The 23,882-nt window shown below is 44.1% G+C and overlaps 4 protein-coding genes and 1 long non-coding RNA gene across 11 annotated transcripts in view; 4 read left to right on the top strand and 1 right to left on the bottom strand.

Annotated features, from left to right (window-relative positions):
• LOC126922425 (putative uncharacterized protein DDB_G0277255) overlaps positions 1-7,887 on the top strand; it is a 46,066-nt gene extending 38,179 nt beyond the window's left edge. For 2 of the 3 annotated variants that reach the window (XM_050735006.1, XM_050735007.1), the window contains one exon: positions 4,558-7,543. In XM_050735006.1, coding sequence (XP_050590963.1) covers positions 4,558-4,751 — 194 coding nt within the window. In that variant the 3' untranslated portion in view covers positions 4,752-7,543. Of the gene's footprint in view, positions 1-4,557; positions 7,652-7,805 lie in introns of those variants that run through there. The other variant, XM_050735005.1, reaches the window with a different exon arrangement.
• Positions 7,826-8,851, top strand: LOC126922694 (SNAPIN protein homolog). The gene is made up of 3 exons (XM_050735515.1): positions 7,826-7,967; positions 8,082-8,361; positions 8,524-8,851. Exons 2-3 carry the CDS (start codon positions 8,210-8,212, stop codon positions 8,849-8,851), a joined length of 480 nt encoding a protein of 159 aa, XP_050591472.1. The 5' UTR covers positions 7,826-7,967; positions 8,082-8,209.
• A 120-nt stretch (positions 8,852-8,971) lies between these two features.
• Positions 8,972-9,631, top strand: LOC126922633 (methyltransferase N6AMT1). The gene has a single exon (XM_050735434.1). It carries the CDS (start codon positions 8,972-8,974, stop codon positions 9,608-9,610), a length of 639 nt encoding a protein of 212 aa, XP_050591391.1. The 3' UTR covers positions 9,611-9,631.
• Positions 9,632-9,705: 74 nt separating this feature from the next.
• Positions 9,706-21,302, bottom strand: LOC126922231 (uncharacterized). Of its 5 annotated transcripts, none has more exons than XM_050734650.1 (10): positions 21,051-21,302; positions 20,424-20,962; positions 14,053-14,183; positions 13,818-13,922; positions 12,300-13,046; positions 12,016-12,170; positions 11,784-11,942; positions 11,398-11,667; positions 11,061-11,312; positions 9,706-10,939 (listed from the first exon to the last, which is right to left on the bottom strand). In XM_050734650.1, exons 2-10 carry the CDS (start codon positions 20,549-20,551, stop codon positions 10,598-10,600), a joined length of 2,289 nt encoding a protein of 762 aa, XP_050590607.1. In that variant the 5' UTR covers positions 20,552-20,962; positions 21,051-21,302; the 3' UTR covers positions 9,706-10,597. The 5 variants fall into 5 exon arrangements, with proteins under 5 accessions (XP_050590607.1, XP_050590615.1, XP_050590642.1 ...); XM_050734658.1 differs by having other exon boundaries at positions 21,076-21,302; XM_050734685.1 differs by lacking the exons at positions 20,424-20,962; positions 21,051-21,302 and adding an exon at positions 17,884-17,945.
• LOC126922861 (uncharacterized) lies at positions 18,183-22,394 on the top strand. The gene is made up of 2 exons (XR_007712965.1): positions 18,183-18,545; positions 19,228-22,394. It is a non-coding gene; the product is annotated as an uncharacterized LOC126922861 (long non-coding RNA).
• The last annotated feature ends 1,488 nt before the right edge of the window (positions 22,395-23,882 follow it).

Here is a 23,882-nt window from a genome sequence, read left to right as displayed (position 1 = left end):
CGCTGTGCTTATGTACGATATTTTAATTTATGTCCTGAAAGCCTGGACGCAAAAACAGGACAGTTCGCTAGCCTATTAGGGAGGGGATGGGGGGGGATGGACTGGGAGGGGTGGGGAGGGGTGTTCTGTGGGATTAGTATAATATTTGTTTATCGCGCTAACAACTGCGCTGCCGTGTCCGTTGCGAGTTACTGTCGAGTGCCGTCACAGCGTCAATTTTCCCGACAGACTCCAGAGAGTAGGTACGGTTATCCTGGTTTACTTTCGACGAAATGCCGCGCGTATATCTTGACGTTCGTTCGTCGATCTTGCGATTGGTAGAACAGAGATTTCATAGAAATCGCGATGATCGCATAGCGGAGGAAAAGGTAGCTTGAAATTCGGAGGAAGAAAAAACAGATCGCGAGACGAGGCAGAAGAAAGGAAAGGCGCGAACGCGATCGGTCGCTGAAATCCGAAAGGTGAATCGCAAGGGGTAAAGCAGTGGCGTAGTTGTCGGATCGGGAGCCTCGGGCACGTGGCTCTCGTCTTGAATGAACGAACGCAACGTCGAACCGCTCGCGCATAGGTCTCGGCAAGCCTGGCTTTCACGGGCGCTTGTCCTCTGGTCCGATGCACCTCGACACACACGCGCGTGTAAATACGCGTACACGTGCGTATGCGTTCTCTCGTCCCGTCCCGTCCCGTCCCGTCCCGTTACCGTCTCATCTCGTCCCGTGGCGTCTGGTCCCGTGCTATCCCGTGCGTCCAGAAAAGAATATCGGCCGATCGCTCGTAAATTATATACCGTCCACGATGGAACGTCTATATTCGAGGATTGTTCGACCGGTCGTGAACGAACAGCGCGTCGCGTCGCGTCCGATTCTTCGATCAACGCGAAGGTATTACGATATTAGTATTCTACTAATGTATTCGAATGCGTTATACCGCGTGTAAGCTGTACACGTTGCGTGCTTGTTAATAGGAAAATTTCGTGCTCGTTCACCGATTTCAGGGTTTCGCGCGAGACAACCTTGAACAATTGTTCGTTCTCGTTCGTTTGCAATATGTGTTATCAAAATTACAGTGTTTTGTATCGCTATAGAACGAGCGAACGAGACGTTCTCAAAGGTGTTCTCAAAGTCGTTCTGAAACGATTCGATCGCCCTCTTTGAAAATACCAACTGTCGCAACGAAAATTCTAGTCTCATTGGACGAGGCATGCATAAACTCTGGAAGGTTCGAGAAACTCTCGTAAGACGAGCCACACGTAAGTAAGTACGTGGGATGAAACGTGCGCGTACCGTTCCCCGCGATATTCCCAGCCGATCATTCTACTCGTATAACGTTCTCATCGGTTATATCTGTTAGATAAAGGTTAATTTCCTAGTTTGCCGACAAAAGCGGTCATCTTCTTAGCTAGGAAATTGGAGAAGAGTGTGACGATATTCGAAATGATATGGACGCGCGCTGCACTTATACGCGTGGATACGTTCGCTGGAGGTCAGAGTGTTGGTTGCACGTCGAATCGTGGAAGGAACACGCAAGCCAACGCAAGGCAACGCGACGCGACTTTACGCGCCTGTATACATACTTACCGACCAAGTACCAATACGTGGACGGTAGAAGCACTCACGCGTATGTAGAGACAACCGATTGGCACGTATGCGAGGCTAAGTCTCACGGTGTAGGGTGCGCGAACACGAGGCGAGCAACATTCCTGCCTCATCCATGCTTTCAACTTTGGCAACCTTCTAGCCTGCGTGTTTGTCCGCTGTCGTTTCGCCGCTTCTAAAACCCGACGATCGGCCTCTTGCAGCGAAATGTTCGCGATCGCCGCTTCTAACGGTGTTTCTCGATCGTGAACGAGCGATCGACGAAAATCGAACTTACGAGGAAACGATAAAGAGAAAGAGAAGCAGAACCGCTGCGCGGATATATACGGGTTATACCGTACGAGTTTCGAGAACGAGACCGTTGGGGATCGTGAGACGCTGCGAATGCCAGACACCGTACCGCGGTGAAAGTGATCCGAAATTAACGGGGACGCCTCGAGGTTCGTAGGCGTCGTCGAGCCAACGGGCACACGCGATTCAACGATACCTTCCATCTGGAACGTTATCAACATCGTAAAAATTCGTACCGACCGGGCAGGCACACGGATACGATGAACCGATCGAGTCTCGAGACGGTCGCTGTTTCGTTTCCTATTTCCATTTTGTTTCGTAGAAAGTCGCGGCAACGATGCTGCAAAAAGACGCATAAAGTAACGCGACGAGTATCTGCTCTCGAGATGGAGCTCATGCCGTGAGGCGGGAACACGTCTCGTTGAACATCGTTGGGAAAAACACGGTCGTCGGGCAAAAACGGAATTGGCGTTAAACTCGTGTTATTCGCTGAAAGCGTGAAAAACTGGACTCAGTCCCAACCACGATCCGAGAGTAATTGATCGAATGACTTAATACGAGTAACTTGTCGATTAGATGACGACACGCGTGCAACGTGTATCGTCCTTGTCATCGTCGTTGTCATCGTCCTTCGATCGCTCTATTTCGTTCCTCTCGATCGCCAGTACATTTTCAACGGTACGATTAATTCTCCATTCGAAGGATGAACGCGCGAACGCAGGGCCAAACGATAAATCGATTGCCACGAATCTCGCAACGAGACTCGTATTTCCGAAGATGCTACGATACGAAGACACGGCACGCGACAGACACGATTAGACGACGAGAGAAAAAACCTATTACCGGAAAGCTGGTTCGGGCCTTTTCTCTTCGGCACAGCCGACGGCGGACACGATGTCTCGAAGAAATCGCCGCGGAATTCTCATGAACGAGCAATACCGTGAATGGATGCCGTTCGTGGTGGTAATACCGATTATTGTATGGGAGTCGTGCGTGTGGCTAAGACCGGTTGGGGTCGTCTCCATAGCGAGACCGAGCTGTGTTCCATACGGCAGAACGAGTCACCGGCATGCGTGGGCGTATTTCTCAGCTATCGAGTCTTCTCGCTCGTTATTTTCCGATGCTTACTTCTATTGCCGCCCCAAACGATTTTCTCGATTCCGTGGCGAGATTCCACGTGTCTCCGACCACTTTCAATACGGCCTTACCAAAATCCCTTTTATCGCCTTTCGTCCAATCCTGTTTGGTTTTTTCTTTGGTCCACTTATCAACGTCGAATTCCGAATTCGTGAACGTTCGGCATAGCTCGCGAGAACTATCACCGGAATGCGCGAAAGCTGTAAAATACTCGAGCGACCAAGAGCGATCGTGGGATCCTTGTCTGCGAGTTCCGAGCACATACCTGTTTGTTGACAACAGACGCGGCTCGGAGAAACTCGTCTAAATAGCGTTTCCCGCGTCAGCCGCGAAAGGACACGTTCCGCCAAGTTAATTAGTACGGGTAATTGGAATGCGAATAAATAGAATGATTATCGGTCGTCCAATCGGTATTTACACGTTTACAATTTACTCGACGGATTCGTTTGCTTTCTTTCCGTTTCGACGACTATCGGGCAAAAAGTAATCGATCGATGATTAAATGTAGAATCGTATGTAGAAAAGGCAAGTAAGGGTAGGGCGTACGTGAAAGAGGACACGAAGGAGGAAGCGTGGCGCGTTGAATGGTATCGATTGAAAGAAAAGAAGAAAAGGGGGCGAAAGGGAGACGACGCGATGGGTTGCAAGCGCACGGCGAAGAGAATTCCAGAGATTCGGAGAGAGGAAGCGCGAGGTAAGGGGTCGAGACAGCAGCGGTGGTGCACGATTCGTCGGTAGTTGGGCCAAGGAAAGGGACCTATTAAAGAACAAAGCGGTGCTCTTTGCGACGGCGATAGATGTACGAAGTACCTTAGGCTACGAGAGATGCCGCGTTGACCTTTAACTGTACCCGCATGCCGCAATACGCTCACCTGTATTCTAGCGCAATCCGTTCGCGTTCTCGCTGCGCCGCGCCGATCCTGCTTCTGCTCCTGCTCCTGCTTTTGCTCTTCGCCTCGTCTCGTCCCACCTCGCCTCGCCTCGCCTCACCGCGCCTCACCTCGCCACACCGCGCCTCGCCTCACCTCACCTCACCGCGCCTCACCTCGCCTCGCCTCATCGCGCCGCGCCTCTCCTCACCTCACCTCACCGCCGCGCCGCGCCCCGCCCTGTCCCAACTGTCTTCACCTCTCTTCATCTGGCCTCGCCTAGCTACAGTTCGTTCTATCTCACCTCACCTAGCTTCGCTTGGTTGCAACCGAGGCAACGGTCCCAAGATGCATACGCTTCGAGTCCAGTTAACTTTTCTCCAGCGCGAAAACCGCGCTTTCCTTCGAACGAAATCCCGCTTCGCCCCGTTAACCCGGAAAGTTACGCTAACCTAACCAATTACATACGCGATATTCGCATATTAAAGGGTCCAGTGTTCGAATCTGATCGCGTTAATCTAGCGAATTTTAATCGGTCATTCGCCCAACGGTATAGAAGGTCGTTTTGTGCCGCGTTACAAACGCAAACGCAAAAAATCCCTTAGACTACGCCTCTAGCAAAAGTTACGAAGCATCGATACGCATTGTATCCGTTTTTGTTGCAGGTGAAAAACCGTACCAGTGTCAGTGGCCAGAGTGCGAATGGCGATTCGCCAGAAGCGACGAATTAACTCGTCACTATCGAAAGCACACCGGTGCGAAGCCCTTCAAGTGTGCCGTGTGCGAGCGTTCCTTCGCCAGGAGCGATCACCTAGCACTCCACATGAAACGGCATCTTCCGAAGCAGCACGCCAAGTGACCATACCGCTCTTCCGAGATTCCATCTCCGTCTCCGTCTCCGTCTTCGTCTTCGTCTTCGTCGAACGACTCTTCGAGTGTACGCGTTCCTAACTATGCCGATCTCTTCGAGCCTCTCCCAGATTACCAGGAAGAAATTTGCAAACTTAACTCTTTCTTTTAATCCAGCTCGAATTCGAGTATTGGGCCGAAAATCCTTGGAGAGTCTCTATGCGCGTTTCTCTTATTTCTAATTATATTTTCGTTCGAACTGATTTCGCGATATTCCGAATCGTCATCGTTATTTTCTGTTACATTCTCGTGGACAGTGATTGGAAAGTAATCATAAACAAACAAACGAGTGTCCTGGCTAACGAAGAATCTTTGATTGAATCTTTCGCTGACTTGAACGATGCGTGAGACGACGAGAAGGGTTTCGATAGTTTCGATCGCTGCTTTTTACGAATCTTAATCGCTTGTCTCGATACACGATAATCGTCGAGATAATAGCTTATTTACCGCTCGTGATTACGAATACGTTACCGTGTTTGTTCGCCCGATACGATGAAAGGCATACACGCAGTTACGATCGTAGTGGCTGGACCACTACCGCTCTACTACGTGTTTTCTGCTGTTTCAAGATAGTCGTTTTTAAATAAATGTTAACGATAAATATAAATTGCATTTAGCGCTGAGACTTTAGGTTTCGAAAGTTTCGTCGCATTGCGAAGTTTCGTTCGTTGCCCGAACTACGCCATAGACGTAATAAAAACAAACGAAATGTCAGGTACGTAATTTGCAGATTCCTATATCTATCGACGTTAGAGCGAACATTTTTGTCTCAAATTCTCTTGAAATGCAAGGTAAATCTTTAATTGATAATGTTCATTGGTGTGGACGACTCGTGAATAAAATCGTCTAATTTTAATTCGGCCTGCGTTCTATGGTTGAAAGTTTTCGACAATTCCACCTGTCGCTAACGTGCACGTTCCGATTTACTACGATATATTTATGTAGATCGTTCTACTTTCGGCCGTATAATTTACAATTTACAGGACTCGTTGACGTGTAAAATATCTTCTTCTTGAAATCCGATGTTCGTGCAAAGGTCAACTGAACGCGCGTCGTTCAACCGACGAGACGACATTGCAGCAGAAACGTAATTTTTCGAGAATGTGAATAATTTTGAGCAACTGTATCGTTAGAATGTTCGTCGGTGATAAATATTAAAATTCCGTCTATTTCGTTCGTGCGAGGCGAACAAGTAAATCGAGCAAACGTTCGAACACGGAGCAATCAGACGTGAGAAAGGCTAAATTTTTTGCGAGAACGGCTGCTGCCAGCAGTATAATGGCATCTATTTTGTACTAAGCTAACCACAGTAGCGAGGGAGCCGATTGCAAGAGGACGCGAACGTCGATAAGAATGCGCATAGAAAATTCTCCGCTCCGAAGAAAGCGTTAATTTATTTGTTTGTGTACATAATGAGGATATGTCTATAACGAGTTAAGTTGAGAAGTGGTTTGTTCACTGGTGATCTTTTTATCGCGATTTTCCGTCGCTCGCATTCGTTTGCATCGAATCCCCACCGTTCCGCAACGAGGAGAGTCAATCTAGGTTTTGTCGAACGATCGCTAGATCCATAACCATGCTCTCGATACGACTTACGCGAGAAGAGTCGACTTATTATAGTGATGCCTTATGTACAAATTCGTTTAGGTACGTTTCGTCTACGTATATGTGTATATTATATGTATGTATATGTATATTGTATACGTGTATAAGTATGTACGTATACACATGTGTATGCATATAAATATAAATATACGTATAATCGTCGAAAACTGTCACGCCGCATTCTTTGCGGCTGAAAGGTCTATGCACTTTTATGTGTGTATACGTGTAAAAAAGCGATGCATATCCAATACGTATGTAGTTAGTGTAATATTATCTGTATAATATGCGATTTAAATATTTGAACCGGTAACTTTCGCGTCGATTCTGCGATTTTATCTTATTTACATTCGCGAAAAATGGTACGCGTAATATATACATACATAGATACGATAGATAACAAAACTACGATTTTCCTTAATCGTGAGTTAAAAACGAAAAAAAGAGATTTTCGCGAAGCAATGTAATATCTTCCCTTTTGTTCCTCGTCGTGTTTTTTTTGATCTCTTTATTCTTTTCTTTTTTCCATCCTTCCTTTCTTTCTTCTTATTCGGCTATCCTAAGCGAAATGTGAAAGGCTAACGCACAACTAGTTACAAAAACGTACGTATTATAACAATTATTCTATGATTTACCGTTTTCTGCTACGGAAACAACTATAAATGTTTGCGTTTAACTTAAAAATGTCACGTTTCGGTTTCCAATTACTTCCGATAGGCAATTTTGCCTTCCTCTTATATTCGAAAGTACTATTTGAGAAACAACAAATTCACAAACGTATATGAATATTCACGAATCTATGCTATTAATTATGCTAACACTCTTCGAGATAAAGGGTTAAATCTGCTTCGCGACCTTTTAACCCGCATTACCTCATTTTTTCGGCACTCTTCTTCCATGTCTGATCTTCGATCAATCCGTTTGCTAGGCCAACATTAATCTTAACACAGATATACCTCATTTACCGAAATAGAAAATTCAAGGCTGTTGTGACGAAATTTCACGCATTTTCCTACACGATTTCCTAGAATTTTGTTCATAATGTTTGTAAATCGCTGTAATTTGTGTGTTGTGTAATTTAAATATATCACGATATATACGTATTATATTATCGCAAATAAACGCGTTTAATTATCCGCATTTATATTCATTATCATATTCAAAGTCTGTTACGATTAAGAATTTCATCGCAGCTTTTTCATAAAGTATGTAATAGACAATGATGTAAAAAATTATTTTGCGGCGGAGGTATGTATATACCACTACACTTGATAAGCATCTATTTCTTGCAGCATATACATAAATTCATTTTTTCATTTGCATGCATAGAATAACTGTTTGTTTTTTTTTTCCACAAACAACGTTTAAATAATGCGCAAGTCAAAACGAATCTTCCACAAAGATATATTATGTGAAATTTACATCAATCTGCGTAATACAACTGTGTAAATTGTATCATCGATAAACAAACCTTTTGGTTGAAATTTTTGATGTGTTATTCGATTCGATTCTAACCTATATTTGATACGAAACTCGATGCTCGGAACGTGATAAAGGTAATAAGGTACGATACCACTCAATATGACCATATCTGTATAAATAAAATATGAAAGCCCTAGCAAGAGACGTATATTTCTCATTTGGGAACATTTGAAAGCGCATTGCAAATTTCCCCTAGATTTCTAGTTAGTTGCTGGACGAAAAACTCGTAGAATCTAATCGATGAGAGACCTAATGTGGCAGGTGGCGCCATCTGAAAAACGGTAGAAAGATTAGAAAGTATCGTATTATAGAAAGAAGTAAAACATGGATGTGGATACAGCGAGTGATAATACGTCCATCGATGACAAGATAGACGATTTTTGTGAGAATCCAACGAGAGATGCTCTAACAGAAGGTCTTATGAGTCTTTTGAAACCTACAGTGGATCAATTAGACGAAAGAATTCGTGCCACAAGGTATGTAACGTATTTTTCTTAAATATGTATTGCGGTATAGATGTAAACATTCGACATGTTATTGATATAACGTTTCAAAGTTTTTCGAAATACTTGAGTACTGCATCGGCGTGTACGACCTTTTGACTTTTTACTTATTTTGAAATTCATTGATTTCCACAGAATATGTCAAATAGAATTAAAACAACGAATTGAATCGTTGACGGAAGAATTGCAGAGGATCAACGAAGTATTGCAGTGTCCACTGGAAACAGATTCTTATGTTAAAAAGTTGATTAACGCTAAACATAAAATCACAATTGTTAGTAACATTTTACAAAGTACGCAAGAGCGATTGAATAAAATTCACCAAGCAGTGGAGAAAAATACAGTAAAAAGGAAAGCTTTACTGGATCGTAGCTCTCCATATGGTAATGCCTCTAACATTTTAAGTACAGAAGAACAAGTGGAAACAGAAAAAGGGGCTAACGTTTCTAAAGAATATGAATGAAGCACAATAGTACGTGTAAAATAATTGTGATACGTCCCTCTTTAGCTTTGTCTTTAATTTAGAAATATCTAAGAAAGGAACAAATTGTACAAAAATTCTTCTATATATTTTCCATGTATCATGAATACACCGATAGTTAGATTATCGGATAAAGATTTAGAATCAGTTTATGAACCTTCAGAGGATTCCTTCCTCTTGATAGATGCCTTAGAAGCTGATTTAGAGGCCCTAAAAGCTACAAAACCTGTGATGTGTTTAGAGATAGGTAGTGGATCTGGTATTGTAATTACTGCTCTGGCAATGGCACTGAAGAAACACTGCCAGTCTTACCATCTTGCGATCGATATCAATATCGATGCGTGTAAAATTTCAAAGAAAACTGCTGCCGAAAATTTGGTAGAGGTAGATGTCGTACAGATGGATTTATTAAACTGCATACGTAGCGACAGCGTTTTTGATATCGTGATATTTAATCCACCGTATGTGGTGACCAGCGACGATGAAATTTCTAACGAGCAGATTTTGTTCAAAGCTTGGGCAGGTGGTACAAATGGTAGAAAAGTTATGGAACGAGTGTTTCCTAAAATTCCTGATATTCTATCGAACACTGGAATATTTTATCTGTTAGTTATTAAAGAGAACGATCCCGAAAACATTTTACGTACATTTATGGATTTGAACATGGTAGGCAAGATAGTAGCAGAAAGAAAAATCAGGGGAGAGCATCTGTATATATTAAGTTTTACGAAAATAAAATAGCAGTATATGTGTATATATGTATATCTTGTTTGTGTATATGTTTGTACCTGATTGATTAAGGAAATTTCTTTAACGAAAGATGTGGTTAAAGAGCGTTTCATTTTTCGTTGTTCCATTTTTTATTTCATACGGTCGATAATTATATGACACATAAAACGCATGATTGATGAAATTTTGTACAAATTTATAAAGTATGAATATAACTCGTCGGTTAAGAACTAAAATCTAAACAGACGATAAAGATGTAAACATAAAGTGAGAGAATTATTTGTTACTACGTATAATTTGTATACATATATTATACTTGCCACATTGTAAAGTTATTCTTAATCGTAATGTTTGTTGTACTTGTTAACGATCGGTCGTATCTCTAACAATGCGAAGGAAAACGACAGTTCAGCGAAACATTAAAAACAAACAAAAAATACTATAAGCGTACGACGATTTTCTCGTTATTGTTATATATATACTTATGTATTTGCGTACCATTGTCGAACGGCGTTTATCGTCAAAACACCGTTGTAAATAACAGGCACATTTGACAATTTACAAGTACTATGTTGAAAATTTGCCGTCGCTTCGTGTTTCAAATAAAAAACTTAATTTTAGTTTTGTTGAAGTACGGCAGTTGGACATCTAAAAACTTCGGCACAAGAGAAATATGACGTGAAATTGATATTACCAGTATTAAAACGAAACTACGTGATATAACCGACATAAATAAAGCGAAAATACGTGGTTGTTACCCCCCGAGAAATGTCGCAAGAATGCTATACTGCGATCATAAAGTGTTTTTCGCGTCATCGATTCTCTCTTGTGTGCAGCTTGTCATTCTAGATTACGAGCGATGAAGATGAAACCTAATACGAAAGACAGGCACGTTAGGAAGCCGATAGCTTGTAACGAAAGATACGAACGCTAACGGATAGTCGTGATCGTAACGTCAGTCGATCAGCCGTGATCATTTGTCGACACCGAGTGAAATTTCTACGAATAGACGACTTTCGATCCGTATACTCGTTGTAACTTGACGTAAAGCGTAACTGCACTGGTAGTAGTGACGAGAATGGTAGTCAAGAAAAACGAGATCGCGGTATAAAAGCCACTGTGTGTCATGCAAACGTTCAAGCTTCTTGCAACTTCCTCAACGACAGTTTCTTCGAGCTGTTCCAAAACTTGGTTGCTAGCTTTGCTCAAGTCTTCCACCATGATTACTTTGAAGCCACGAGCGACGCGTATCGGATCCGAGAGTGACACGGCCGAACTGTTCGATGTCGCATTTGTCGATGTCGACATTATCGATCGTCGCCGTCTACCCGGTTCGATTTGCTGAAAAGACCAAGCAGTATAACGTTTTGATTTAAACTGATAACTGAAATAGGTAAGTTACGAGAATATACATAACCGATTATTACGTTTGATTATTACGATTACATTTTAATGGGATTACCTGATTGGTATTTGAACATGGTTCGCAATCGGTCTTGCACAATTCCACGTTGCATTCGATGAGCAGGTCCATCACATCGGGGAATTTAAAAGCTTGAAAATACGCGTACGCGATGATCGATGCCCCCGTATTTCCGGTATCGTTCGTCTTTTGGAATGCACCGAATAATTTAGGTTTCAATATACATCCCATTTCGTCCGTCAGTTGTAACGTATTGGTGGAAGATTCGTCGCGAGCAATACAATCACGAACCTTAAAGCATACAGATCCATCAGTACGATTAAGAACGATAAAAACAGAAAGCGTTTTCGTTCGCATTACAAAAGCTGGTCGGTACCTGAAGATCGAAGGCGGGATCTCCTTCTACGGAAACGACCAAAGTCATGGTCTCTCCGATCTTAACGAGGCCATCGGCAGTAGGCGCGAACGGTCCCCTTCCCACTTGTATATCCAACTTAGCGCTCGCTGTGTCACCGCTGAATGTTACTATTTCTTGATTCAACATGTCCACGGAGAAGTTAACCGTCAGGGCTTTATTGATGTTTCCTTCCCAGAGGCAACGAACTCTGCGTACCGTGTCCCAGACTTCTTGTATACCTGGTTCGTTCTGAACGGAACAAAACGAAGAAAGAAACATCGAAGGAAACGTAAGTGACAGGAACGTCATCGAAACGATGATAAGGAAGCTTCGCGTCGTTTTGTAGTCGCACGAAACGGATCTACCTGTAAGACGAGTACGTTCTCCAAGTATGCTTGGCCAGCTTGTCCCGCGAAATCGTTGATGAATTGGGTGCCGCAGGAATTTAGACTCAACGTGAACGAATATCGAGTTTGTCCGGAATTCTGTGCCACGTACCTGCAATCTGGGTTCGTAAAGAATCCCTGCAAACGTACATAACGATGAATATCAGGCGTCCCGTTGTTTACAGTTTACAGTTAGCCATACGTTGCTCACCTTCGAATAAATGACTCCGTCAAAAACGCGATTGAACTCGATGTTGATAGTCATCATAGTCTTGCTGCACTCGACATCGAGAGCGTGAATATGCGGCGGGTGTTTCAAGTCATCGTCTTCCGCGTTTCCCTCGGCTGTTCCAGAAGCGATCGATTCTACGACAGCGAATGAAATTCGATTACGCTCGCGTTATTCCGTGACTCTCGACGTTTCGCTCTCGCCTCTGAAGTTTCATCGAGAGGAGAAAGCAACAGGCAAAGCTAACCCGAAGAAAAGAAGCTCACCTTCTCCGCCAGGGCCGGTTGCAACTCCGGTCGAGGAGGTTCCAGGGGGTTTCACGACATTGGTTCCGCCGGTTGCACTGCCGGTATTTTGAGGAGGGAACGCTCCACCAGGAGTAGAGGAAGGGTAGCTACTCGGCGAGGAAGGATATCCAGCCGCGCCACTTTGATCGTAGGAATTGGCCCCGGCGCCAGCGGTCGGATAACCGTTGGTTATGGTATATCCATCGTTAAAAGCTGATCCTTGCGCGGATGGCACGTAGGTAGGACTCGGCCTTTGAGTCGAATAGCCATAAGTAGTGGAGAAACCGGATGGCGTGGAGAATCTACCGGGTGCACTGGTGGTGAGACCTGGTGTCGAGTAACCGTAACTGGTCGAGATTCCAGCGGAGGGTTGTTGAGGAGTGGAGCTATACGGCGGGAAAGCGGAAGAGCCAGTGTTCGAATAGGACGGTGTCGTGGTAGGACGAGGATTGTAAGAGGATGGTACGTAGGGTGATTGGTTGTTCGGTGGAAGATACGTCGATCTTTGGGTGGAGAACTGCGATGGTTGTACGGTCGACTGGCCGGATGATGAACCGACGTTCGGTGACGGTCTCTGGTAAGGATAATTCGTCGCCTGGTTCTGAGTAGGAGTCGTATAAGCTGGTTGCTGGCTGGTCGAGGGCGCTTGGAAAGGTCGAGGTTTCTCCGGTGGTCTTTGTGTGCTATACGGCGGTAGATATCCTGGAGGATCCGATTGCTGACGAGCTGCAAAACGAACGATCTCGGCTGTGACAATTCTTGACACATCAGTGCATCGCGCATAGCATTTGAAAAGCCTCGCGATTCGACGCCCAACGACAACCTTTAAGTTCAAATGGTACGAGTTGCTGTATGAAAGTTCCTCGATATCTGCGTTTAGCCTCTCGTAACACCCGTCTATTCCCTAATTCTAGATGCGTCGTTACACGTGCTTACGAGCGCAACGCTGCTCGTTATATTGAAAATTCGATTGAAATGCCTCTATTAGATGTGAGTTTTGCCGTGTGATTCTATCGGTAATATGCTGTGAAACGGCTAATAAGCGTGCATTAGTGCGGATCCACGTTAAAATGTGGTTAATTGCATTTTCAAAATGACGGTTATTCTTCCGAACGATCTTACTACGATCGTCGAAAGTTTCGCAAATGTCTTCAGAGCTTCCGGGTCACTGACTCGTCCAAATATCAGCACCGTTTTCGTTCACCCTTAAACGCAGCTTTAACGTCTTCAGCGTCTCTCTACTTTTACGCATGCATACGTATGTCGCAGGTTTCCGTAACAAAGTGACCTAATTATCGTCGACGATTAACAAAATCGTAGAGTTGATTCCTCGCGGAGGTAAAAAGCATGATTGGCGTATCAGAAGACTGAAGAGGTCGAAAGAGGATCGGTGAAAGGATAAAGACTACTGGAGGACGCATTGCTTTGGAAATTGCATTCTTTGTGTTCTAGCGTTTGCCTCTCAAGAGGGTAAGCTGCTCCTTGTGGAGAACGTACGTTTACGTGCGCCCTGTCGGTAGATCCCTTGAATCCACTCTAGGATATTTTGCGCCATCACGTCTGCGGCCGATACCGGGGCAGCTCGCTGGATTCTCGAGTGTGCTGATGGATTTTAAACGATTACTTTGATCAAAACATTCGCAAACTTGTTATCCTACGTTATCGCTTTCTTCCCTCCCGATCTCGATCGTAATCGAGGCAGACTCGACGATTCCATCTGTATCTTTCTTACCGACTGCGGATGATGACGTTCTCACGAACAACGCATGTCCCCCTGGCATGTATTCCTGGCACACGGCTACGGCCACGAGACCAGCAACGGTCAGCAACGCTGCGATCTTCTTCATCCTCTTTACCTGTAACCTGTAACCATTTCTTTGACGACTCGATTCTTATCTAAATCGTTCGTGGAAATATTTCAGTAGGAACAAGTATAGTCGATAGCGATTCGTCGATCGAAGAAACATCGAACGAAGTCGGTTAAAGAAGTTAACGAAGATAGGAAATCTTATGTCTTTCGCGTGTACGTTTCAAGGCCGCTAACTCGTTTCCTGCCATACGAGTAAAGACAATGGAGGGTGCAACCGGTTGTTATCCAGTTCGCTTGCCTTTGTGACGCGAAAGGCTAACGAGCGCCGCCCTAATTTACAATACGTAACATTTTATCGCGAAATATCGCGCGAAGCCTAGGACTTTCGCAGATACGACGTCACGTGAACGATAATTTTGTCTGATGCTGTTTGGTCGTATCGACGGTATCTCGGCTCGTTTCCACATAAATCATCGTTTCGACAGAAAGCTTAACGAGAGCATCTCGCAAGGTACAATCGTTAAACAGTTTTCTGGTCCCGAGAAAGGCCGTTTCCACCATTGTTTTGCTCTTCCCACGTACGTGTGCCGGTCTTGCGACGTTTCGTCAGATCAGATTACGAGGAACCGGCAATCTCCTAATCTCCTATCCGTGCTGTAATTCGAGAAATTCGGTCGGAACACGAATACGACTCGACCCGTGGCTAATACGCTGTCGTTTGCACGCAAAGGAGAAGCTTTTATACGAAGAGAAGAAGCTTCTTTATTCCATCCGCCTCCGGGTATATCTCAATACTCTGACGCAGTGTTTTGCCCAGTCAAACGATTCTACGTAACTTCGCCTATTTCGGCGTTTGAAAAAGGTCTGTTTTCTCTTTTTTCTTATTTTGGACGGTATTCAACGACGCAGAGAAAGTAAGCACAATCGGTTCGGATAGGAACGTTTTCGTGAGAAAATCAGGAACCGTATTACGCGCACGTGTTACGATCGCCAAGGTGACGAAGAGAGGACGTTCACAGCTTCCGTATGCCGGAAATCTCGAAAGAAACGAAACCATTAAGATTAACGGGACGTTTCGTTTTCTCCTCGTGACTCGAATCGACTCGATCGTACTAATACAAGTCCGTACTCGCTAGGAAAATTCGAAACACTGTCGCTTTTCACGAGTTACGAGAGGAATACCCGGCTGCATCCCCGGATGCTTTCCATCGATATCTCTCGGATGCGGATTCGATTCGTCGCGGCACGACGGTGAAACCGAATCGTGACGGTGCCGTGCATACTCGGCCGATCGATCGTGCGCTCGTCACGCTGATAGCGGACGTGTTCCGATCACGACGCGCTGTTCTTCCCTCAGAAACACCCGCACGTTGTCCACCGTTCGTTGCTCGCCGTTCCTTCTTCGTCGTTTCCCGTTTCTCGTTCGGGCAAAGGTTCGAGAAGCGAACCGGCGCGCGGCGAGTCGTCGTGCTTCGCCGAGGTGAAAGGTGAAAGTCGCGCTAGCCTCCAGGATAGAACACGCCGCTGATGCTTCTGCACAGTCCGCGTGGTCGTCGTACGGCGTCGCGTTAATGCGATACGCGCGCCGTTTCTTCCTTCCATTTTCGTCGATGAAATCAGATTTTCTATTTCAATTTTCATCGACCGTCGAGCAATCCACTCGGCTGCCGCATTGGTGGAACGCGGTGTGTACGTACGCGTGGAGACGTAGCGCGTACAAACAGTGCCTTGTCCGCGTCCTATTCATTAAAATACAATCCGCGTGGGAACAACATGGAGGGGACTCAACGACGTGTTAGGAATTGCGCTGAAAGTTCGCTAAACGATGAGTCGAGACAACAGACTGTACCGACGATTAGTCGCATAACGCGAAATTAGTAATCGCGCTAAACGATGAGCCAACCGTGTTTACGAATCGTTAAAACACGTGGTTGATCGACTTTGAACCGGCCGTATTGTACGAGGTTTTTCAGTCATTTTCTTACGAAACGATGTCTTGGAGATTGTTATTAATATAACCAATATATTGGAAAATAATAGAGGAAACGACAGGTGGATAAATTATTTAATTCCTGGTCTGATTCGCTTCCTCATCCTTTTTTTTTTTTTTTGTGATGATTTTTGTCCGATATCCTTTTAGATCTTAAAAAGGCAAATTCATTGGCTTCGTTAAGTCGTTGACATATTTCGAACAATAATTATTTCTCTGTAATTCGTTTGCTGTGTGGGAATAATGTCCCCGGCATTTGAATAAATCCACTCGAAGATTAATACGATTTTGGTACGTTCGAAATACGTACGTCGATCGAAATAACTGCGAGTTAAACGATCGGTTCGTTAGGTTAACAAAGTCCGTGAATTTGTTTTTTAAGCTTTAAAAGGATATCGAAATAAAAGTATAAGGTTCGATCAAAAGAAAAAGAAATTACGAAAGTAAGGAAATCTCAAAACATACGAGAAGAACAAAAAAACCGTAATAAGCGTCCCACAGAACCAATCAACTTGTCTCTGCATCATTTTTTCGTGTTATTAATAATTACAGAGATATCGCTTTGTAACAGATTCACTGAGACACCCTGTATATCAAACGCATAATTGTACAGCATCGCGTGCTAAAGCTAGAGCGGCCGAGTGGAAAGAAATGAAAAATATATGGTAATGATATGTGTGGGAACGTTCCAATTTGTAAATATTCATATAGAAATTAAAAGAAGAGCGTGTTGCACAAATGAGATTGCGATTATATTAGAACAGAGCGGCGCGTTATTCCGTGACTAGCTCTGATCGATAGCGAGCGCGATAGCGATACAGAAAATGCAGATGCGATTGCCCGGTATTCTTATATCTCCGATATAAATACATCTGACAACGCTGTCCAGCGAAATTTCTATCATTTTCTCGATCCTCGGGTAGTTTTTGTCCCGTTCCGCTGACATTGAAAATAAAAGGATCAAGAAGACGATCGGAGAAAGTTTTTCTGATATTCTCTTTTTTTTTTCATCCAAGATGATGGAGAATTCGGCTAATGGATCTCGTTACCGGATTCGGACAATCTGGGTATCACGTTTCCCAGGCAAAATATTTCAGGATATTACGACCGCCATCACCCGTCACGAAACTCGTACACACTCGCCTGATGATTCTTTTATGTCATACCTATTAGCAAGGTAATGGGATATTTGATCGGCCTTTCTCTTTTAACGTGCAAACTTAATATCGTATTATCGCGAACGATTAAAATCGATGACGATGCGTCGACTGTTTACATACACATCCTCCGCATGTGTGTAAATAATTTAGCAATATCGTTCAGACGCCATATACGGTACGAGCGATACGCGAGCAACGCAGCTGACGTTCGGAAGCTGATTCGTCCAATCCTAAACTCGTCTCGCTCGAGAAACTCGGAGAAGCCTGCAGGGTGTGCGGCGTGCGGTAATTGCGAGCAGCGGTTCACGTTGGTAACGCAGCAGCGCGATTATCATAGGGAAATTTGTCAGGTTTGTAAACAGCGGTTTGTAGAGTTTGCAAAGTTGGTAGGGGCTAAAGTGGTCATTTGCGGCAGCGCGATTGAGCAAGTGTAACGTGCACTTGAGATGCTGTGGTTTCGCTTCTGCGCCTCCACTTTTCGACTGGATGCGCCAGCTTAATAAGATGACGGAACGTTGCTCGTTCATTATCCGCATTTCGTAACAAGCCTCGCGCTAGACACAGGCTGCGCCGACCGAGATCGACCCAACGACCGTTTCTTACGCGTTAAAGATACAGCTGATCGACGCACAGTGCACGGAGACCGCCGAATTATCCTCGAAAGCGAATCCTCCAACTTCCTGTTGCGTTAAGCCGAGCAGCCTTCTTTTCAAAATGCCCGAACGCTTTAGTTTGCACGCCTAAGTGGAAATCATCGGCGCCTCGAAAACAAGCGGTGAAAGCGAGCTACGACGTTTCGAAGATTATCTAGACAAGCTATAGAAAAAAAATTATTGTAGCGCTATCGGACGTTAATCATGCTAACGAGAAGGGACAAGAGCGGAGAGTTGAAGAGCGTTTGGAGGTGGTTCGAGTTGCGAGAGATCTGCTAGTGAAAACTGGCAGTTACGTCCGATAGGTCTGGGTTACGAGGACATCGATTGCCTTACGAGTCGTGAAACCCGATGCGCGCGGGTCTTTGTGTGCACGCGCGCGCGCAAATTGTTCCTCGTGGTTTCTACTTCGCAATGTCAGCCGGAGGCGGATCGACGACGAGGTCGCGTCGAACAGCCGGTTCGAACCTTTTTCTAAAATCGGTACGCGAAGGTGTATTCGTCTCTAGCTCCGGTGTGACTATCGTCTAATTCGATAGAATTCGGAAACGCTGTGGCAAGTTGGAGCGTTAATCGAATGTCGTAAAGAAGATTTTCGAGATGTCTTACCGAGTGAGTCTCTTTAGAAATGACAAATGTTTAAAACGTAACATAGGTTAGGCGTCAAGCGGAACTAGGGAAACTGTTTTGGTGATCTACGGAAGCATAGGCTCCGTGGTTTCTCGATCGATAACAATTTTCTCGCCGAGTTGCGACAACGTTCGAATCGTGTTTCACAATTCGAAGATTGTCTGTGATTTTCAGAGGGAACTTTACCGTCTCACGTTCGCCGTGTTACAACGGTCAAATCGTTGAATCGTTGAAACGAGGTATTGCCGGCTAATTAGGGTAATTACCTTCCGTTGGTTCTTACCGGCAAAAGATGACGTACCGTGAAACCAACGAAAGATGATATAATGGAATCTAGTAAAACAGAAAATACGTTCCGATTATACGCGAAGAATTTAATTGTTCTCCGCGAGTATCGCTCATATCGAGGAACATTGATTTTTACGTGGAAAAAGTACCGAGAAATCGGCCTTCTCGCGACCTTCGCCACGGAGAAAGCCGAGAGGATTCGACTCGTCAAAAGCATCGGCCACGTTAGAAGGCGACGATCATCCATGCGACTGCGATCCGACAAAATCACCACTCGATTACCCAAATATTTCGAAAGATCTCATGCTCCTTCGTATCGTTTTCGGAAAACTTTCCCTTTCCGCTTCTTCCCGATGATATATGACTTTCTCTATAGGTGCGGACACTTAGGACTTGGGACTCGCTCTCGGCGACGAGAAACGTTAAACGAAGATTGCAGCATCTACGTCTCGAGTTCTTTCTACAGCCAATGAAGTTACATCATTTTATTGATCAAAGAACGCGTGAAGGAATTTTTCATGTGTGTTTTGCTACCTTCGACCTAGATTCGAACGAGAGATGCCAAGGGTCGGCGAAAGAGAAAAAGCCTGAGTACCACTGATCTAACGATTATCGTGGAGTCGCGGATACATCGTGGATGTATAGCGCAAGTATGCAGACAGTGCGCTTTCTTCGGGATGCGGCTACCAAAATCAACCGTCTTCGTTTTGTCTCTCGCTCACGCTTTCGCTCTCGCTCTTACTCTCACTTTCGTTCTCGCGTTCGCTCGTCTGCCAGATCCTCGCGTTTGTTTATCGTTATCGGCACCGCTTTCTTTCGTTCGGTGAATATCGGTCTTGGCGGAACCTAAATTTTGCACATTCTCAAAGGTATGTTTATATCGTGTGCACGCGTCACGAATTTCCTTTTGTAAAATAAAGCAACCGCTCCACGCGTGGCGAACGTGGAGGTCACGCAGTATCGAACCGAATTCGATCTCAGCCTCTGCGAGTTTCCTCGTGCTACGACTTGTAACTTTCCCACCGTTTTTCATTACATCGACGTCGAATTTGTACGAACGACATAGCCGTTAAAAGGAAGAAATACGAATCGATATACTCGCGTTTTGTTTAAAGTTGCGTGCAAGTTTAAACGTAAATAGTCTCGCTCGGTGTAGACTACAGTCACGGGCAACATCGGTCATTCCGCACACGAAACGTGGCTTTCTTCTTCGCGGTGCAATGAATTTGTATCTCTCCTTCCAAGTTCCATGCGTTTTCTACCGTGTGAAAATGCGACGCGTGCTCGTAAACGTCGCTACATTCGCTGGTTTTCGTTCTAGCGGAAACATCGATCGATTCGAGCGATTGCTATCGAGAGGAGTTTGCGAATATCGCGGACGATGCTCCGTGCGTTTGTCACCACGATGCTTTCTCCCCAGAGTTTGCTCGTGGTGGCGCTAACCGCGGATGATCGGGTTGAAATTTTCCGTGAGAAAAGAAAAAAAAAGAAAAGAAAAATAAAGAAAGATAAAAATAGGAAATTGTAAAGAAATGGACGGAAACGAAATGCGAGCAAAGTTCAGACACTCACCTCGCAGCGAAATCCTTTTGACGGGAGACGAACACGAAGCCGATCTTCCCTCGTGATTCGTGCGGAAGATTTGCGTCGTGCACACGCTTGTGAGAAAGGTGAGAGTGAATAGCTGGGAGCATCTTCATTCAAGCTTTATATAGGTATTGTACCCCCTTTCCTAGCCGGTTTGTAGAAAGAGCGTGCCATCGCCGTAGCCTAGCGTAATTGTATCGTCAACAGGAGCAGCGACGAATCAGAAAAATACATCAACGAAATTGCGTTATGCGAAAATTCCTCCAATTTTCAGGATTCGTTTTAATAACTGAACGAGGTGCGAAGCTTGTTCATCCGGTCTTTCCAAGTTTCATCGTCCGCAGTTCTATTGGGTTGACAACTATGTGATTGCGGATTTTGTCATTGGATAGTATTGGCAAAACCCGCAATCACTTAGTTGCCAAGCCAATACATTCGTCGAAACAGTTTTTCTTTTATCTCTGGAACGCTCGCCGATTACGCTGTCTTTGTTAGAGTGCGTGCGACGATTCAAGTTTCTCCTTCTAAAATCGTAAAATCGGTTGTCGAATGATCGATTATCGTCATGCTCTGTCTCACGTGTTTCCCTTTTATTACGCAACGAACAATTACATTGGCCACTTCTCGCGACGCTAACCTCACATAGAGCGGCAAAAATGTTGGTCGCCTCGTTTCCACTGGTACTCCGGTTAAATCGAATCGAAGGAATTACGGTTGCCTGGCAAACGTTCGCCGGCAATTCGCGAGAGTCACGTTTTCTGGGTTCACGGCACGCGTATACGCACTTACGCGTGTTTATCTCGCCGACTCTTGTCGATGTCGGGCAAATCTATAAACAATGGCCCGCGTGAACAGACGGTAACTTTGTCGTAGCCGATACACGCATACCGCATCCGTCGATATTACCAACGAAAGGAAATATTTTTGTTAAATACGATCGAGGCTAACCGCGGGCAAAATTATGGAAAATGAAGAAAACTTGTCAAAAGTACCAACGTTCAATTTCGAAAAATACGAAAATACGCTGCGTAATGGCGAAAGTTTAACAAAAAGAGATACTGTATTTGCCGAGTTTTTCGTGTTTAAAAGATCGCTGTAATCGCGTTATTTTTATTACCAGCTTTCTACCGGTGCTCGTAAGAATTTTATCGTCTCAAATCTTTTATGATTTATTAGATGAGTTACATCACAACCGTAAGGCGAAGCGATAATCGAAGAACGTCAAACCTATCGATAACGATTATAGCACCGAAAACGGGATGGATAGGGGCGAGCTTTCAAAAAGTCTATCGATGTCGTACTCCTTCCAACGTGAGTATCTTTGTTTAAAAACACGTTTAAAGACGAAGCAAAGAGAAGGAAGCGGAAGAAAGTCAAGTTTCCGAATATCAGCGATGATTAATTAATCTGTATCGATATAACTGTTTGATGGAAAAAAAGTAGTCAGGATATTGAAAATCGTCCTTTTGTACGAGGCGCGTATGAGAAACTGCAACGATTTTTCGATATATTTCGCGATATGTTCAATTGCATGATCAGTGACAGACATTTAGATCGAGGGGATTGCGCGGTAAATATTTTAAGCGCAACGATAATTTGATGGCAGCTGTGAGCCGTATTAGCTGGATTAGTCGTATTAGCTGTGTTAGTCGTATTAGCCGAATCGATGAGAAAATTTCAGGCTATTAAATCTGTTACGTCGTGCGGTGCATGAAAACAACGGACAAGAGCGATGCGATTTACTGCTTTTCAACTTAAATTTCAGCTTTATATCTACGGTTACGGTCTGTCGTTATTTTTACGACTTACGCCATAGTTAATTTCCCTTTTTCTTCTCCTTTTTATTACTATTATTATTATTCTTATTATTATTATTATTGTTCTTGTTGTTGCTGTTACCAATATAATTAATTACGATCCGAATTAATTTTGGGATTAAATGGAAGATATATAGTTCGACGTTTCTTAGTTATATAGCTATTTGGTTTAGACGCACCGAAGAACTACGATTACATATATTCCCCGCCTTGGAACGTTTGTATCATCGAGGCAAACGTAAGAATGAATGGACGAGCGAAAGGTTCTCTTAATGTTCGAACCCAGACTGACCCGTTTGATACTTCTTTAGTTTGTCCGTTACGCAACGAAGAATGCAAATTCGTTGTTGACTAAAGCAACGGATGGTATGCATCATAAAAGAGTGACCAAGTTTCAGAACGAACTATTTTTTATGCAAATACAAAAGGATAACGAAGGAGAAAGTTTTGCAACGCAACAGCACCTTGAATAGTAAACTGTAACGCGCTTTGGGCGCACATTACGAGACAAAAAGTGCTAGGAACGATTGATAAGAAAGGAATGAAAATTTAACAGGCAAGAAGGACACAAAAGTATATAATTAGCAGTTGGAACGATTTGAACGTAGCAAGCTGTGATAGAAGGCAGTGCGGCTGTTTACACAATAGTTGGTAAAGGTGGTATCCTACCTTATTGACGTTCGTGGACTTACCGTCGGTTTCTTCGATCTTGGGAACACCGGTGCCATCTTCGCAGAAGATATCATAAACCAAGTATTTCCATTAAGCTGCAACCGATTGATTCGACGTTCTCTTCTTTCGATTCGCTCATTTGAAAATGTATGTGCACACATACACGCGCGCACACATATATATCGCATTTGTATGTATGAATACTCTCGGTCTTTTGGGAAATTTGTTGCGAATAGCGCAGTGTTGTAAACAGAAATCGAACAGTTCAACGAGATTGCGCAAAGCGGTAGCGAGTAAAACACAGATGACAGGTATTCAGCGGCGAAATTACTCGGTTAAAAGTGGAGTTGTAGCGATCTGGTGCAAAGTTAGTAACACGCAGCGAAAATCACGCGTAATTAGATTCGCTTACAGATAACTTTTACCGTAACCGTATCTACAGATTCCAATAACCTTCTTTCTCTTCCGGAAATCTCATTTGTCATAATTTTTCAGTACTTTTCGTTTAACGACTGTTTTATGTATTCGGTGTCCGGCGAACAAGCAGCTTTCTACGTTTCTTTGTGTATTTCGCGCGTCTTGAAGTTCGAGCGCGAAAACTCGATCGTTTTGTATGAATCCTGAAACACCAGTATTGTTTTTCTTTCTCTCTCGTGATATTCGTCGCATCGAACGAAACTAACGGTATAGGTGGAATCTCCTACATTGACTATCGATATAATTGAATCGTATCGAATACGAGGCGAATATGGGGGGAGGGAAAGAAAAGACAGAAAAAGAGTATGTAGATCGACGAGATAGCGTAGCCATGTCCCATACGAGACTCCAAGTTATCTCTCGTTCACGAGTTGCGGATATATCGGTCAAAGCGGAAATCACATCTATGCGTTTCATGCTTCAACACTTTCTGTGACTTTTTATTTCAGCTCCACGTACTAACAAACGGCGCTACTTC

The sequence above is a fragment of the Bombus affinis genome, chromosome 1 (assembly GCF_024516045.1).
Source record: "Bombus affinis isolate iyBomAffi1 chromosome 1, iyBomAffi1.2, whole genome shotgun sequence".
Lineage (NCBI taxonomy): Eukaryota > Metazoa > Arthropoda > Insecta > Hymenoptera > Apidae > Bombus > Bombus affinis.
This window is presented reverse-complemented; position numbering and strand designations above follow the sequence as displayed.